Below are 18185 nucleotides of genomic sequence, written 5' to 3' on the forward strand. Positions count from 1 at the left end.
ACATGAAACACAGTTTAATCTTGTATTATTATTTATTAGTTATTGTATTATATTCCATACAAACTACTGTAAACCTACTTTTGCCCCACTCTGTATATTGATATCTTCTATGTCCTTCAGAGTGACCTTTCCCCTCAGTACTGTATGCTGCGGAGTTAAAATCTGCAGCTCTTATACTGGCCTGTGTGTAACTCAAGTTTGATAAACTATCAGTAAGAAGAGCTAGAAGAGCTGGAAGGAAGCTTTGAGATCAATAGTACCCAACCTTTTCCAATCCCAGGGCACCTGAGGGTGATAACACACAATGGCTCACTCCTGACAATGATGGGGTAGAGGCGGGAGATGATGCAGAATTACATTCTTAGTAGGGGAGACAGGCAGGGGTAAATGTAATTTTAAAAGGCTGAGTCATTGCTATATATATACCCAGCTATTCCCCAGAGGAAAATACCTCAGTGAAAAGAGGTAAAATAATCTGCCTGAGAATGTGCAAAGACCAGACCCAAATTTTGATTCCCAATGTAATGCTTTTTCAGCTATACCAAAGTACAAATTGCAATACTTAAGTTTGCTTGTGTGGCTTTACAATATCTATGTGCTACAAAATAGGTCTTATAAAAGGTTCAAACCAATCAATAAAGACTCAATAATCTCACTTGCCTTTGAAACTTTGGTTTAAAAACAAAACAAAGAATTCAGAGATGATAATGAAGGCAATCTGATCAATATTCTAGGCCACCAATATCCTTAGTTTATACAACTAAGTGATTTAAACATTCTTAACAAGCCACTTCATTTAAAATGTCAGTAGCCTACAAAGATGGTGGTGGAGGCAAACATGGCTTGCTTCTTCTCACAACCACATCAAAATTACAACCAAATTAAAGAACAACCATCACTCAGAAATGGCAGAAATTGAGTTGAATGGAAAACTGATAACTAAGGGAATTAAAGAAACTACATCCATCCAGTCTGGTAAGAGGGGCAGAGACCCAGAATGGGATGGCCCCAAATAATCATGTGGTAGATAAAAATCACGGAGGATATCTCAGGAGTGAGGATTCCAGCCCCATACCAGGCCCCTCATCCCAGGACACCAGTGCCAGGAAGATAAGGCCACATAACATATGGCTGCAAAAAGCAGCAGGGATTGAGTTGGTGGAAATTTCTGGAGTCCTAAGCAGTTCCTCTTAATGAACTCACACCTGGACTTACCTACTCAGACTCACTCCTTCTAAGCTCCAGCACCAGGGTAGCAGCTTGAAAGGCACCAGTGGCATATAGGGAGGAACTGAAGAGTCTGGCATCAAAGTGAGAGCTGGGGACAGCTTTCTCCCAGGCAGAAAGGTGGGCAGAGCCACAAGGCCAGCAGGGTGCCATATCTGAGACTCTATCAACCTGACTGACATAGTTTGCCCCACTTGGAGATCCCCTGCGGCTCTGTCCCACCCATCTTACAGCTGCTAACAGTAGCTTTTCCATATGAATGACTGGTCTTGGCTTAGGCTTCACAACTTCTTAAATCCTTTCAAACAATAGCTGGCCTCAGTGAGTCCCTAGCCCCCTTACCTACAGTGAAGTGGCCCTAAGGACAACACTAGCAGAAACCAGCCTAGATGCCCAGCTTGGCTTCACCTGGGAATCTCCAAGCACAGCCCAAGTAGCAGCCATCTCAGATTGCTCTATAGCTTAGTCAGGGTGGCCCCAGGCAAAACAGATGGGGGCTGACCTTGGCCTGCACAACTTGGAAAACCTCAGGGCCTGGGCACCCAGTGGACAGCTACAGACCATGTTGAAGCACCACCACCCTGCCCCTACACAGCTGATCCTCTATAGAGAGCAGAAGTTGGTTGTCAGTGGTCACAGCCAATGCTTACAACTGACTGGCCTGGTTAAATCCCTCCCATTGACCTGCCAACAGCAATCAAGTCTCAACTACAAGAAGAGGGTGCACTCAGTCCACACAAAGGGCAAAACTCAGGTACTGAGCATGGGTGACAGGAGAGGCTGTGCCACTCGACCTTACAGGACACCTACTACATTAGGCCAGACTACCAAGACAGAGAGTAATAGCAGCTCTACCTAATACATAGAAACCGACACAGGGAGGCTGCCAAAACTAGGAGACAAAGAAAAACATGGCCCAAATGAAAGAAGAGATAAAAATTCCAGAAAACGAACTAAACAAAATGGAGATGAACAATCTATCAGATGCTGAGTTCAAAAGATTGGTTATAAGGAAGCTCTAGGAACTTAGTAAAGACTTCATCGGCATAAAAAAATCCAGTCACAAATAAAGGATACACTAATTGAAATAAAGATCAATTTACAGGGAAACAACAGTAGAGTGGATGAAGCTGAGAATTAAATCAATGATTTGGAACATGAAGAAGCAAAAACCAACCAATCAGAACAAGAAGAAAACAGAATCCAAAAAAACGAGGATAGTGTCAGCGGCCTCTGGGAAAACTTCAAGTGTTCCAACATTCGCTCACAGGGGTACAAGGAGGAGAAGAGAAAGAACAAGAAATTGGAAATCTATTTGAAAAGGTAATGAAAGAAATCTTCTGTAACTCGGTGAGGGAAATAGCCATGCAGGTCCAGGAAGCACAGTGTTGCAAACGACATGGATGCAAAGAGGCCCACTCCAAGACACATCATGATTAAAATGCCAAAGGTTAAATATAAAGAGAGAATCTTAAAAGCAGCAAAAGAAGTGAGTTACCTACAGGGGAGTTCCCATAAGACTGTCAGCTGATTTCTAAAAAGAAACTTTGCAGGCTAGAAGGGACTGACAAGAAGTATTCAAAGTGATGAAAAGCAGGGGTCTATAGTCGACATTGCTCTACCCAGGAAAGCTACCATTTAGAATTGATGGGCAGATAAAGAGCTTCACAGAGAAGAAAAAACTAAAGGAGTTTATCAGCACCAAACCATTTTTATATCAAATGATAGAGCAACTTAAGAATTAAGATCAAAACTATGAACAATAAAATGGCAATAGATACATACCTGTCAACAATTGAATCTAAAAGACAAACTAAGCAAATAAGAAGAGACAGAATCATGGACAGGGAGAGCGTTTTGATGGTTGCCAGATGGGAAGGAGTGTAGGGGAATGTGTGAACAGTTGAGGGGATTAAGAACAAATAGGTGGTTACACAATAGCCATGGGGTTGTAAAGCACGGTATAGGAAATGTAGTAGCCAAAGAATGTATATGAATGACCCATTGACATGAACAATGGTGTGGGTATTGCCAGAGGGAGTGGGGGGTGCTGACTGGAGAGGGGCAAATGGGAAAAAATTGGGACAACTATAATAGCATAATTAATAAAATAAAAATAAATAAATGGTCAGTAATACCATGTATATTGCTTATTAAAGAACTAGGATGAGTTTTATTTTACTTCATACAATGAATTCAGTATTTATGGAGAGTAAACTCTTTCAGTCCTAACAGGCTGTATTAGGTATAACTTCAATCATGCTAAAAAATATTGGAAAGAAATTATTTCCTTTATCATCAAGTCTATCCCTGGTATTCAATAAACAGTTTAGTTTTATTAAGAAGATGCTTCCCTGATTAATATTTGTAAAGATCAGCACTCAACATATTTATGTAAAAAGGGTTTGCAAATCCACAGTTTGTGTTTACAAAACTCATTTTAGCTACTGGTCATTAAGTCTCTGACCCTAAATTAATGTAAGTTGCGGGCTCACTTACTTTAAGCATTATTTGCTTGCATAAAATTCAAATTAAAAAAATAATATAAAGAGTTACTTGGGGTCATTAGATTTTATGATTAGTAATCTTTTAAGAGTATTTCTCTAAAATGAGATCAAGTTTACACTTATTAATTTCCTTTGCTCCACACTTAATTGGTAATTCATAAGATTATTACTTTTAAAGATTTTAGCTTCCGTTCAAGCTTCATTAATTTTATTGGCTTTAGAACTTCCAAAAACTGAGAAGAAATATCTTTATGAACGACTGGAAGTCTTTAGTGGGCGTTTAACTGATTTGAAAGAAAAATTGGCAGATTCATTCACTCAACATTTTATTTTTTTAGTTTCTGAAATATAAATCAAAGTAGATTTTTGTAACATAGCATGTTAACAAGATTTATATTCTTTTTAATACAGGATGAAATATAGGTACTTCAAAACTTCCTTTTTAAAAATGACACTTTTTTATGGAGGGAAATAGCTTATTAAAAAGATACACGGGCACATAGGCTATAATTTATCACTATTTTAGTGGTTTTGAATGCCAAACTTGGGATAGCAGGCTTTCCAACTGAAAATATGATCCTCTAAAATATATAAGTATTCCTCCTATAACAAAAATAAATTAAACATACTGTTGAAAAAACAGAAATTTTTGGTGTAGGCCTGAGTGAGCTTGAAAAACAAGTTTAAATGGTACAGAAGGAACATTCTAGAATCCACCTAAAAACATTTGGCACAACAACTGTCCAGAGGCTATGGGGTTGGGTTTTTCTGCCTCAGAGAAGGACACAGTGTGCATGGTAGAATGCTGAAGTCTCACAATAACCACAGAGTTGCTTATTCAAAATTAACCAAAATTCTATATACAACAGTAGTAGAACAATCTCAACATTATTCAATGCCTGGAAAGCAAATTGTAAGCTTAGAACAAATATCTCAGCAGAAACAATAGCCGAAGTGTTTATAATACTTTGAAGGTGAAAAAAACCCTTCATATTAATAGATGATGTCTTATGCACAAGTACATTTGTTTCCAGGACACTGAGGACAACCACAAAACATATGAAGTAAAAATAAATCCAAGCTGCTTAACCTTCCACCATTCCCTTGAGTGCTAAACCCAGACCACCTTTGGCCACTTGCAGGGGTGTCTTTTCTTCTTTATTCTCAATGTAAATACTTGCTCCCTGGGACACCAGCAGTTTTGCTTCTTCTACTCTCTCCTCATCACAGGCTAAGTGTCTGAAATTGAGAAACAAAGACCAATAAATCACTACTACTTCTACATAATGGCTAAGATTTCCTGATAGGTACTCTAAAGGGCATATTATTAGGTAGTGTAATATTGGAAAGTTATTTAATCAAGAAAGGAAAATCAATTTGCATGGAGAACAGTGTTGATAAGCTAAAATTCAGTGAAATGGCCATATAATACCAGATCATAAATCATAATCTAGTCCTACCACAATAAAAGAAAGAATCTAAATGCCAGCCTAATTTCTGGGCAAGATGGCAGAATAAGTAAACACGGCTCACCTCCTCCCACAACCACATCAAAATTACAACTAAAGCAAAGAATAGCCATCACTCACAACTGTCAGAAATCAAGTTGAATGGAAGTCTGACAACTATGGAATTAAAGAAACCACACCCTTCCAGACTGGTACGAGGGGTACAGATGTGGAATGGGCTCTACCACATCCACACGTGGTGGATAAAAATTTGGGAGGGATGTCTCGAGAGTGAGAAGTCCCAGCTCCACATCAGGCCCCCCAGCCCAGGTTTGCAGTGCCAGAAAGATAAGTCCCCACAACCTCAGGCTGCAAAAAACAGTGGGGATTGAGTTGGTGGAAGAAATTTCTGGAGTCCCAACCAGGTCCTCTTAAGGAACTTATGCATGGACTTACCTACTCAGACTCACTTCTTCTGAGCTTCAGCACTGGGGTAGCAGCTTAAAAGGCACCAGTGGAATACAGGGAGGAACTGAAGTGTCTGGCATCAAAGCGAGAGCTGAGGAACAGCTTTCTCCCAGACAGAAAGTTTGGGAAGAGGCCAATTTCCCTTTTGTGAACCCTCACCACACAGAGCCACAGGGCAGGCGGCTGCCACATCTGAGACTCCATCAACCTGGCTAACACTGTATGACCCACCCTGGAGATACCCCAACGCTCTGCCCCACTCAACTTACAGGTCCACCCAAGCTGCTTTTCCATAAGAATAGCTGGTCTTGGCTCATGCTTCACAACTTCCTAAATCCTTTCAAACCAGCAACAGCCAGCCTCAGTGAGCCCCCAGCCCCCATACCTCTTGTGAAGTGGCCCCAAGCACAGCACTAGCAGCAGCCAGCCGAGATTGAAAGCTTGGCTTCACCTGGGAATCTCCAAGCCCAGCAAGTAGCAGCCATCTCAGATTGCTCTATAACTCAGGCAGGGTGGCCCCAGGCAATACACAGGTGAGAGCTGACCTTGGCCCATTACCACCCTGCCCTTGCAGAGCTGATCCTCCATGGAGGGCAGAGGTTGGTGGTCAGTGGTCTAGCCAATCCTTGCATTTACCCTGGTCTGGGTAAATACCTCCCCCTGACCTACCAACAGGAACCAAGGTTCAACTATAAGAGGAGGGTGGACTCAGACCACATGAAGGGCACACCTTGAGTACCCAGTTTGGACAATATGGGAGGCTGTGCCACTGGACCTTACAGGACACATAATACATTAGGCTGTGCTACCAAGACAGGGAATCATAGAAGCTGTACCTAAAACATAGAAACAAACACAGAGAGGCTGCCAAAATGAGGAGACAAAGAAACAAGACCCAAATAAAACAAGAGATCAATACCCCAGAAATAGAGTAAAATGAAATGGAGATAAGCAATCTATCAGATGCAGAGTTCAAAACAGTGGTTATGAGGATGCTCAAGGAAATTAGTGAGGACCTCAACAGCATAAAAAAGATCCAGTCGGACACAAAGGATACACCAATTGAAGTAAAGAACAATTTACAGGGAAACAACAGTAGAGTGAATGAAGCCAAGAATCAAAGCAATGGTTTGGAACATAAGGAAGAAAAAAACAACCAATCAGAACAAGAAGAAGAAAAAAGAATGCAAAAAATGAGGATAGTGTCAGTGGCCTCTGGGAAAACTTCAAGTGTTCCAACATTCGCTCACAGGGGTACAAGGAGGAGAAGAGAAAAAACAAGAAATTGGAAATCTATTTGAAAAAAAAAATGAAAGAAAACTTCCCTAACTTGGTGAAGGAAATAGACATGCAAGTTCCGGAAGCACAGAGAGTCCCAATTATGATGCATGCAAAAAGGCCCACTCTAAGACACATCATAATTAAAATGCCAAATGTTAAAGATAAAGAGAGAATCTTAAAAGCAGCAAAAGAAGTGAGTTACCTACAGGGGAGTTCCCATAAGATTGTCAGCTGATTTCTAAAAAGAATCTTTGCAGGTTAGAAGGGATTGGCAAGAAATATTCAAAGTCATGAAAATCAGGGGCCTACAGCCAAGATTGCACTACCCAGCAAAGCTATCATTTAGAATCGAAGGGCAGATAAAGAGCTTCCTAGACAAGAAAAAACTAAAGGAGTTTATCATTACCAAACCATTATTATATGAAAGGATAAAGGAACTTAAGAATTAAGATAAAACTATGAACAATAAAAAGGCAATAAATACATACCTGTGAACAACTGAATCTAAAAAATAAACTAAGCAAACAAGAACAGAGACAGAATCGTGGATATGGAGAGTATTTTGATGTTTGCCAGATGGGAGGGGGTATAGGGGAATGGGTGAGGAGGGGAGGGGATTGAGAAGTACAAATAGGTAGTCACAGAATAGCCATGGGGATGTAAAGTACAGTATAGGAAATCAAGTAGCCAAAGACCCATGGACATGAACAATGGTGTGGTGGATTGCCCGAGGGAGGGGGTTGCTGGATGGAGGGGAGCAAGGTGGGGACACTGGGACAAATGTAATACCATAGACAATAAAATGTAATTTAAAAAAATAAATGCCAACCTAAGAAAAAAATTCCTTGTGTTATTGAGGTTAGAGGTAATTTATAACAAACACATGCAATGATTTAGAGTTTAAATTTAGAAAAGCCCCTATTTATAATTTGCTAATAGGAATTTGTACGGTTTATATTTTGGAAAAGTAGTGTAAAATATTTTATCTCATTTGATTCTTATATCCACCTTATAAGTTAACGAGGTATTTCTACCACCATTTTATATTTGAAATTGTGACGGATATTAAAGTTCTTGCCTCTGGTGACATGACTGAGCAACAACTGAGGGAGAGAAACTTGTTGGGCACTTACAGTTTGTGATGCAGAGTATTAGACACTTTATAAGTTACTTTATTTCAATCCCACAACAATCTACTGAGGAAAGAATTATTATTCTCATATTATAGATTAGTAAATTCAGACTCAGGAAGTTTAAGTAACTATTCCAAGTTACTTAAGTATTTAAATACAGTTGGTAAGTGGCTGAGTTTGTCAATCCTAGGCTCTTCCAAGACCCTATACTGCCCAACATCTAGCTTTCTCCAGGCTACCTTCTTTCTTGTTTTGGAGAAAAGAGTAATATGCAAGTCTTTCTAAACAGAGTCACTCAGAACTACAGAAAAGATTTTTAAAACTAAGAGTTAAGAAAACAATATTTTTTAAAAAGTTGGTTTAAAGTCACATTAGAAAATGTTGAATCTCACTCTGGACTAAAAAGTAGAATCAGAATATCTGGTTCATAGAGAGTCACCATTCAATAAAGAAGAAAAATGGCCAAGTACTATAAGAAAAATATCAAGGTAGACGATGGCTTCAGGCCGTACACATGAATCAATTCCAAATGGATCTGAGTTTAAATGAAAAACAACAATAACTCTTAACTAAAACCCATGCTACAACAAAATAAAAGTGGATATTTAACTAATTTCAGGGTGAGGAAATCTTTCTAGTCATGAGGGAAGATAGATAGGTTTGACTTCTGTTATTTAAAAAAAGTCATGAACAACGTGAAAAAACAAACTGGAAAAACATTTTCAACTAACATGACAGAAGATTAATATTTTTACTATGTCAAGTCAAGGGTACTTAAAAATCAGTAAAAATAAATTAATTCACCAAAAGGAAATAAAAAAGGAAACAGAAAGTTACAGTTGTAGGCATTAAAAATGTTTACATTCACTGATAATAAAAAATGTAAATTACAACTATGTAACACCATTTTGCATACAACAAAAGCATATTCTCAGTGGTGAGGGGCTAACAGACACTCTCACACTGCTGTTGGGAGGGCATAACGATACTTCCCTCTGGGAGTAATTTGGCAACATATTATCAATAGCTTTAAAATGTGTGTTATTTGTCCACCCAATCTGGACGAAGGTAATAATCACCAATATGGCCAAAATTTTTTGTTGAAAGTTGGTCAGTGTAGCATTATTTATAATAGTGGAAAATTCAAAAAAAACTTAAATATATAGTAACAGAGGAACAATTAAATTACGGAATATCGATAAAATGGAATTGTATATAGCCACTCAAAAATGTTTTAAAAATACTTCATTTGACAATTCTCATGATATTCTATGAGGTGAAAAGAACAACATATAAAACTACATATACAATACGATCCCAGTTTTACAAAAAAAAATAGTAAAATATGCAGTTACATGTAAAAGACTGGGAGGAAATTCATAAAAATATCAGTGGTTGATTCTGGGTGGCAAGATGCTAGGCATTTAAAATTTCTGTCTTTATACTTTTGCGTACTTTCAAAATATACATATACATGTATTACCTTTATAAGCAGAATAAGAAAGGGAAATGATGTGTAAGAATTAGTGTAAGAGGGCTAATGTCAGATAGAATACAAATGACTGCTACTTGCCACTTACAGAGGAGTGTTACCCTCAGTGTCTTGGATGTTTGTGGATGCTTTGTAGTACAGAAGGATATGAATCATCTTCAAGTTACCCTTGGCTGCGGCCCGGTGCATTGCTGTAGCCTCATAATGGTCCTTAGCATCTGGATTAGCCCCACCTTCCAGTAACATGACAGCAATCTGGAAAGATGGAGAAGAAAACAATGCCGAGATCTATTTATGTTTGCATACAGGTTTAGAATTCAAAAGAAGTCACCTAGGAATAAAACCCTACCTCATGCCTGTTTTTGGAAGCTGCATAATGTAGAGGAGTACAGCCATTTTGATTGACAGCATTCACTTGAGCACCTCTTCCCAGAAGGGCTTTTACAATCTCATCCCGGCCAGCAGAAGCAGCAATATGAAGAGGAGACCAACCAGCCTGTAAAAGAGTTGGGCAGTACACAAACCAGGAGGCAAAGGCACAGGGATTACGGTAACATTTACACAGGGTTTACAAAGAGCTGTTTGTGAGTGACTTAAAAAAAGACAATATTCTTTCTTTGCCCCTCATTAAGTACTGTAGAAAATTTGGAAAGCAGATGTATACCAAAGAAAAGAAAAAAACACCCATAATCCCATAACACAGAGGCAATGATACTTAAGTCTAATTCTAATGTGTTTTCAAAGTGTCATCAGAGAATATAAAGTTCTGTGAATTGCACTTTCCATAATTTCCACTTATCATTTTGTTGTGAGAATTGTTCTATGTCATTCTTTAGAATCATAACTTTACTGGTTGCATATTATTTTATCATATGGATATACTCACTGCATCCAACTGTTCCTCCACTGAATTGTTTTTATTCCTTTGCTAATTAAGTATTACTTCAGTGAGCATCCTTGAAAAAGAATGTTTGCCCCCCAAAAAGGTTTTCATCCTTGTTATTCACAATTCTGATCCTAATATAACTAAACCATTACAATAATTTATATAACAAAGAAGATATCTAGGCCCTCATAATTTTGGTAATATTTACCAAAACCAAATTTCCAACAGGTCTGTAGTCTGTTAAGAGGACATTGTAATAAGGCTTGCTCTGCATACTTACCTTCAACTACAGGGTACTGGTGGCAAAACTAACATTTTAAAATAATACAACCATTAGTCCTGTGCTTGGTCGCCAGGGCCATACTGTAGTTTCCTAGTAATAAAGGGTACAATTTTGTTTGTAAGCTTAATACTCAGGCTTCAGTAAATACCAGTCTGGAGTTTACAGATAACTGAGAATTTATCAACTCCGCCTAGTACTCACGTCATCTTTATCATTCACTGGCACCCCAAGTTGCAGCAAGAATTCAACAATCTCTGTATGTCCAGCTGAGCATGCCCAATGCAATGCAGTTCTGCTGTCCTACATAGGAAAGAGAGAAACAGATCAACGTTTTTGAAGAGAAATAGAACAACTAAGGTAAGAAAGCAGAAAAAAGTAAGATTGGGGCCAGAAAACCTGTAATTTGGAAACAAGAAGTAGGAAGCACTGGATCCTCAGGTAGGTGACCTTAAACCATATTATTACTAACATGAGAGAGATCAAGGTTTCAGTAACATGGGGAAATACATTGATGGATGTAAGTAATTCTGGACAGAATACAGCCATGAAAGCAGTAGAGTAAGAAACTGATTTGAATGCTTTGGCAGAAATAGAGCTTTGGCTGCTTACAATTGCATTATTTCTCTACTTTTATGTCAGGCACTGTGCTAGTTTTACATATGCCTCATTTAATCCCCTGTACAGTGAATATTATCCCCATTTTACAGATGAGTAAACGAAGACTCCTCAGGGTGAGCAACTTGTCCAAAGTCACACAGCTAGTAAATGGTGAGGCTGGGACACAAATCCCTGTTTAAATTCTCTAGAAAGACCAAATGTATCCTATGGGGAGAAACATTAATAAAACTAGTTGAAATTATCTGTATATCAATTTAAAAAACATACCACGTACAGAATTAGAGAGCCATATTACTTTAAAAAAAATAACAACCTGTATTTCTTATCCCTGTGTAAAAGAAAATGGTATTTTAAACTTTATGACAAGAAATTTCAAAACATATAAAAATAGAGGGAATATAATAGAAACCCATATACTATATTTGTTTCATCAAATTTTTTCCTTGCTGAAGTTTTTAAAAACAAACCCTAAATATTATGACTTTTCATCCCTAAATATTTCAGTATCTAAAAAACAAGAACACTATTCTACATAGTGCTGAGACCATTATTATACCTATTAAATTTAACACTAACTCTAAAAAAATAAATTAATTAACACTAACTTTTATAACATTTAATACCCAGATTTCCACAATTGTCTTTTCACAGTTGGTTTATTTCAATCAGGATCCATACAAGGCCCACAAGTTGCATTTGGTTGTTTCTTAAGTCTCTTGACCTTGAATAGCTTCCCTCTTTTTACGCCACTGGGTTGATGAAGAATGGTTGGAAGTATCATTTGATCATAATTTAACATCATTAAGTTAAGTATTAAATATTACTAGACCATAATGAAGATAAATTAGGCACAGGTAAAGCCATTTTCAGGTTAAGCAATAAAGGAAAGTTCCAGGAAAAAAAGTCTCCTGACTTCTAATTCTCTTCCCAAAGACACAAAATGGAGATCTCTAATTATGTGACACTGTATCACTATTGCTTATTAGCACGGTGCCTGTCAAATAGGAGGCAATCTATAAATACTTGGTGGCTTACTAAGGCACCATGAATCTTCTTAGAAACTCAGGGTGAAAGCATGAGGGTCCTTCGAGCAGGAGGGCAAAAAAAAACCTCTTCCCAAAGTCCATTGACATTTGTTCTGCCTCTGCGTATTTTAAACTTTATGACAAGAAATTTCAAAACATATAAAAATAGAGGGAATATAATAGGAACCCATATGCTATATGTGCTTCATCAAATTTTTTCCTTGCTGAAGTTTTTAAAAACACCCCCCTTTCATCCTCCAAGGAAATTCCACTTATCCTGCAAGTTCTAACCTCCTCTGCATAGACTTTTCAATGATAAAATTCGGCTTTTCTAAGGGAGATTAAAGCAGGTCCTCCCTTTAGATGTTCTGAAAGCACCACGTAAACTTCTTTCCTGAGTTTTTAACCACAATTTGTAATCAGACATATGATTTGGGGTTACTTTATGCATATCCGCTTTTTCCACTCGACTGTCTCCCCAACTCCTAGCGAACTGTCTGGCCCAGACGAGGCGTTCAGTTACACGTGTTTCATTGAATAAAATCACTTGTGAAAGTAAAAACACGCATAAAAAAAAAAAAGCGTTCCTCCTCAGGGACAGCTCAAAAATGGGGCATTTCTGAGAAAGGCAGTAATCTCCAATACCCAAAGAAATACCCAAAATTCAGCGAGCTAAGTACTAGGCCAAAACAAACAAACAAACTCAGGTTTGCGGGACTAGCTCCGACCTTCCCATTCTCCGGCCTGAGGGCTGAGGATGGAGCGACAGGGGCGGAGATCTGGCCCGCAGGGGGCCCGCTGGGACGCCGCTCGGCCGCGCCAGGCAGCCACGTTGCTCTACGTCACAGCTGCCGCCTGAGGAAGGGCCCCAACGCCGCTTTACCTGGTCAGTTCTAGTAGCCAGGGATTTATCCGCCAGGATCTCCTTTTTCAGCTCCTCCAGCTTTCCGTTGTAGGCCAGATTGCAGACCATTAGGTTAGACACAAACCCCTCCATTTCGCTTTCCCAGAATCTCGGTGCAGCCAGACCAACGACCTCCCATAGCCGGCTCCAACTGCCAATCAAAAGAACCGATGGAGTTTCACCAATCACCGACCTTTCCCGTTCCTCCGCTCCTTTCCCCAGCGCAGGGCGCGTCTGGGAGTTGCAGTTTGAGCTCGGTTCCCGGGAGGCGCCTGTGTGGCTCTCATTGACTCTGCCCCTAGCAGCGCGGAACTACAAGTCCCAGGGTCCTTCGCGGCCACCGTCGGCCCTCGGTGTTGGCCCAGGATGACAGCTGGAGAATGGAGTCAGGTACTGGAACCCGCTTCGTGTGGAATCGGGGTGGGTGGTCACTGTGGGGCATTGAGTTGGCCACGCGAACCGGGTGCGGAATCATGGCAAGAGAGTTATGGGAGCCTAAAGGTCCTGTCCCACGGGGGCCCTGACCTGCAGGCGGAAGGGACGACAGTAGGAGCTGGGTACTATCTCCTTAGCTCTTACTGGTGGCTGTGGCAACCCTCCCCCTCCCTACCGCCAGCACTGGAGTGGAAAGAAGTAGGGATTAACTATTCTGACGTCTCGGCGGAAAGGCATCGGGACAGAATTGTGTCACAGCAGTGACAGCGTATGGCACCACAGTAAGGTGATGTGCCAGAGTGATGCCAAAGGCAGAGTGTAATGCCATAGGAGCCCTCCACGAGTTCGTAACCTGGTGTCACAAGTTGATGTGGGTCATCTTGATACTGTGGTACGGTGTTAGCCCTTTAATATTGCGGTAATAACGATGATATCGAGGCTTTGCTAGAACTATTGAGCTCATAGTGTTTCTGTTTAGGGAAATCCCAAAGAGTGCCATAACCGAAGAGATGCAAGGCTTATCCTTTATAGGGCATATCCAGAAGGACAATATGCCAAAATTAGGTAATGATAAGAATACACTCAGGAAAGAGACTATGTTATATGTTTCTCATTATGGTGTTGAATAGGGCTTGGCAAACTTTCTGTAAACATTTTAGGTTTTGCGGACCAAATGGCAAAATCCTGAATAATTTGTAGATGCTTATATAACAAGAGAGAAAACAAATTTCAACAAATGTTTATTGATGAATTTCAAAATATAATAATAATACTAACAACAATAGAGTATTTTTTTGTAATACAGGACTACTAGTGTAAATAATGGAATTCTTATGGGGGGCTAACATTTTGTTTAATTGGGGCTCACAGTCAGTGTTCTGTATTATCAAAATTGTTCCAAATGTTTATCTGTTAATGCTGATTTGTAATCACATCTTAACTATTTCATTTTGTAGGTGTCTTTTCACATAGACAGGGACTGCCACATACAGATATGAATCCTGTACCATAATGTTAATTTTTAAATAGATTTTTATTTCAGAATAACTTTAGATTTGTAGAAAAGTTGCAAAGATAGTGCAGAGTTCCTGTTTACTCCTCACCCAGTTTTCCCTACTGTTCTTTTCCTATTTTAACAGATTTATTGAGATATATTTTATACATCATAAAATTCATCCATTTCAAGTGTATAATTAAATGATTTTTGGTAACTTTACTGAGTGGTTCAGCCATCACTATAATCAGTTTTAGAACATTTTCACCTCCCCCAAGAAGGTCCCTCATGCTCATTTATAATTAATCCTCATTCCTATGCCCAGCCCCAGGTATCCACTAATATACCGTCTGCCTCTATGAATTTGCCTATTCTGGAAATTTCATCTAAATGAGATCATACAATATGTGGTCTTTTGTGTAGCTTCCTTCAAATAGCGTGACATTTTTGATACGTCATTGCTTTTTATTGCAAGTAGTATTCCATTTTAGAGATATAATACATTTTGTCTGTTTACTCAATCACTAGTGGGGTTGACATGCAGTTTGTTTCCAACTTTTGGCTCTTGTGAATAATGCTTGCATTCGTGTGCAAGTCTTTGTGTGGACATGTTTTCATTTCCCTTTGGTATATGCCTAAGGCTGGAGTTACTGAATCATGCAGCAAATTGATGTTTAACTTTTAAAGAAACTGCAGAACTGTTTTCCAAAATGGCACCACGATTTTGCATTTCCCCCGGCAAAGTATGAGGATGTCTCCTTCTCCAAATCCTCACCATTTCTTATCATCTGTCTTTTTATTATAGCCATTATAAATGTATATGAAATGATATTTCATTGCGGTTATAATTTGTATTTCTTTAATGACTAATGATAATGAGCATCTTTTTGTGTGCTTATTAGCCATTTGCATGTCTTCTTCAGTGCAGGATCTGTTTATATATTTTTTCTATTTTTTCTATTTTTAAAGTGAGTTGTTGTCTTTATTGCCTTTTTATTGTTGAGCTGTAAGAATTATTTATGTATTCTTGATCTAAGTCCCTGTCAGATATATGGAATGTGGCTATTTTCTCCCAGTGCATTGTTGCTTGTCTTTTCATTTTCTTAGTGGTATCTTTTGAACTGCAAGAGGTTTGAATTTCAATGGGGTCCAATTTATCATTTTTTGTTCTATGGACCATGCTTTTGGCATACACTTATTACAGGTGTGCAATTTAATGATTTTTAGTATATTTTAGAATCGTGTCACCATTGCAACAATGTTATTTAAAACATTTCCATCACCCCAGAAGGAAACCTCATGCCTGTTTTCAGTCACTTCCCATTTCCCACTCATCTCTCTTCTGTCTCTACGGGTTTTCATTTTTCTTAGCTTTAAGATAAATAGAATGATACAATATGTGCTCTTTTGTGTCTGGCTTCTTTCAATTAATGTATTGTTTTTGAATTTTATCCCAAATTTAGTATGTATCAATACTTTGTTCCCTTTTATGGCTGAACATTATTCCATTGTGTAGCTATACTACATTTTATTTATCCATTCATCAGTTGATGGACATTTGGGTGGTTTCTACCTTTTATTTATTATGAATAATGCTGATGTAAACATTCACGTACAAGTTTTGGTCAGACATATGTTTTCATTTCTCTTGATACATATCCAGGAGTGGAATTGCTGGACCATATAGTAACTCTGTGTTTAACTTTGTGAGGAACTTCCAGATTCCTTACCAAAGAGACTGTACCATTTTCCCCTCCTACCAGCAATGTATGAGGGTTTGAATTTCTCTACATCTCTACCAACACTTATTAATGTTTCTCTTTTTTGTTATAGCCATTTTAGTGGGTGTGAAGTGATATCTCATTTTTGTTTTGTTGCTTTGACTTGTGACAACATAGGAAGTGTATAAATCATTTTGTCATCACTTGTGATTCAAACAATGTTAGCTGTTGAAAACTCTTTCCCATTGTATACATTTCACATATAAGTGCTATTTTGACTTGTAATTTTCAGTTGAATTAATTAAGAAACATTATCAAGTCTGCAGCAAAAGCTAATTTTCAAAGTCACTCAGTGTTTGAGGGCAGTTCTTCTAACAGTTTAAAAGTATAAAAGTCATTCCTACCTTACTTGCCATACAAAACCCCCCCACAAAACCAAAATGGACTTAATTTGACCTGCCAAATGTAGGTTGCTGATGATTGGTGTGGAACAAAAGTGTCCTGTTTGTAGTAGGTCTTCAATAAATATTTATCCAGTTGATTTACAGAGGTACAGCAGGCCTGTTATGTGGTATTCACAAAGGATAGGGTTTAGTAACATTTCTCCATAATTTTATGTGAAGAAATTAGATTTGATTATTAGAAACAGCTGGAAAAACAGCTCCAAAGGCCTTGCCTACTGAGTGACTTGTTGTAGACAGTGTGTTGTGCTTTTATTTTATTTGATATGACACTACATTTAACTTGCAGTTCTGAGTTCCTTAAGTTCAAGGGTGAGGTACCCCTTGACTTTTTGAAAGCTACAAGACAAATAGATCTCTAAGGGAGAAGGTCACTTCTCTTTTGTCTCTAGCCCCAAGTTTGGGAGGAGCAGCGTGGTGGCTGTCTTATCTATCAAGAGTCAAAGGTGGCAGTGGGGAGGTGGTGGCACTGTGAGAGAGTGACTCCATTGTTGCTTAGGTGATTGAATGTTCTCTATTGCCTTTTCTACCGGTCACCTAGATTCTAGGTCGTAGAACAAGCCATGTTCATTTTCACAACTTAACAGAATAATTCTAAGAATGGCTAACATTTATAGATCACATATATCAGATGTTGGGCTATCTCATTTAATCCTTCACAACAACCCTGTGAGGTAGGTACTGTTATCCCCCAGTTCCCACCTTTCAAAAAATGATAATACAGGTACAGAGAAGTGAAGGAACATGCATAAGTTCACACAATTTAGTAGAAATTGGGGCTAAACTGGAAATGGATGACTACTTTACCCCAAAGCCTTAGCATTTAATTACTACAATATAGTGCTCAGTATTTCCAGAGATAAAACTATGTACAAATGCAAACCTCAGATAATGCAATGCAAATACTTGTCAGAGCTATTTGGACTATAATTTTACCTGTAATTTTGGGGAAATGACATGTTTTGCATGTTTTAAAAGAATTTTGTCCAATAGAACATTTTGTGATGATGGAAAAGTTCTGTATCTATGCTGTTCTAGTATGGCAGCCACTGGCCACACTGTGCACTTGAGATGTGTCTAGGAACTAAAATTTTAATTGTATTTAATTTAAATTATTTTACATGTAAGTATCTTTATGTGGCTAATGTTTATCATTTTGGACAGTGCAGAGGGAGGCAATTTCCCATTTGCTCCTTTCTAATTATCACTGCATATTTTACCCAGTGAAAATATTTTTCCATAGCACAACTGGAAATAAATATATTCTATAGTGAAACAAACTTCGGGACGCCCCACCCAGTG

General features: G+C 38.5%; 2 protein-coding genes across 8 annotated transcripts in view; one reads left to right on the forward strand and one right to left on the reverse strand.

The window, feature by feature from the left end:
- Positions 1 to 3336: 3336 nt before the first annotated feature.
- On the reverse strand, positions 3337 to 13422 carry PSMD10 (proteasome 26S subunit, non-ATPase 10). Of its 2 annotated transcripts, none has more exons than XM_024551612.4 (5): positions 13252 to 13422; positions 10927 to 11025; positions 9906 to 10052; positions 9724 to 9811; positions 3337 to 4973 (listed from the first exon to the last, which is right to left on the reverse strand). In XM_024551612.4, the coding sequence occupies exons 1-5, from the start codon at positions 13363 to 13365 to the stop codon at positions 4966 to 4968; spliced, it is 456 nt and encodes a 151-aa protein (XP_024407380.1). In that variant the 5' UTR covers positions 13366 to 13422; the 3' UTR covers positions 3337 to 4965. The 2 variants fall into 2 exon arrangements, with proteins under 2 accessions (XP_024407380.1, XP_024407379.1); XM_024551611.4 differs by having other exon boundaries at positions 3349 to 4973; positions 9645 to 9811.
- ATG4A (autophagy related 4A cysteine peptidase) overlaps positions 11060 to 18185 on the forward strand; it is a 65714-nt gene continuing 58588 nt past the window's right edge. For 2 of the 6 annotated variants that reach the window (XM_024551609.4, XM_045188502.3), the window contains exon 1: positions 13526 to 13662. In XM_024551609.4, the coding sequence (XP_024407377.2) occupies positions 13653 to 13662 (10 nt within the window). In that variant the 5' untranslated portion in view covers positions 13526 to 13652. Of the gene's footprint in view, positions 11083 to 13525; positions 13693 to 18185 lie in introns of those variants that run through there. The other 4 variants (XM_024551608.3, XM_045188501.3, XM_053917040.1 and 1 more) reach the window with 3 other exon arrangements.

The sequence above is a fragment of the Desmodus rotundus genome, chromosome X (assembly GCF_022682495.2).
Source record: "Desmodus rotundus isolate HL8 chromosome X, HLdesRot8A.1, whole genome shotgun sequence".
NCBI classification, from domain to species: Eukaryota; Metazoa; Chordata; class Mammalia; order Chiroptera; family Phyllostomidae; genus Desmodus; species Desmodus rotundus.

What these genes read in the sequence shown, in the direction of transcription:
- PSMD10 (XM_024551611.4), bottom strand. Translation starts at nt 13,365, where the DNA reads ATGGAGGGGTTTGTGTCTAACCTAATGGTCTGCAATCTGGCCTACAAC. An exon ending in TGGCTACTAGAACTGACCAG is followed by an intron (nt 11,026 to 13,251) that starts GTAAAGCGGCGT and finishes TTTCCTATGTAG; the next exon opens with GACAGCAGAACTGCATTGCA. An exon ending in CTTCCAAAAACAGGCATGAG is followed by an intron (nt 9,812 to 9,905) that starts GTAGGGTTTTAT and finishes CCATCTTTCCAG; the next exon opens with ATTGCTGTCATGTTACTGGA.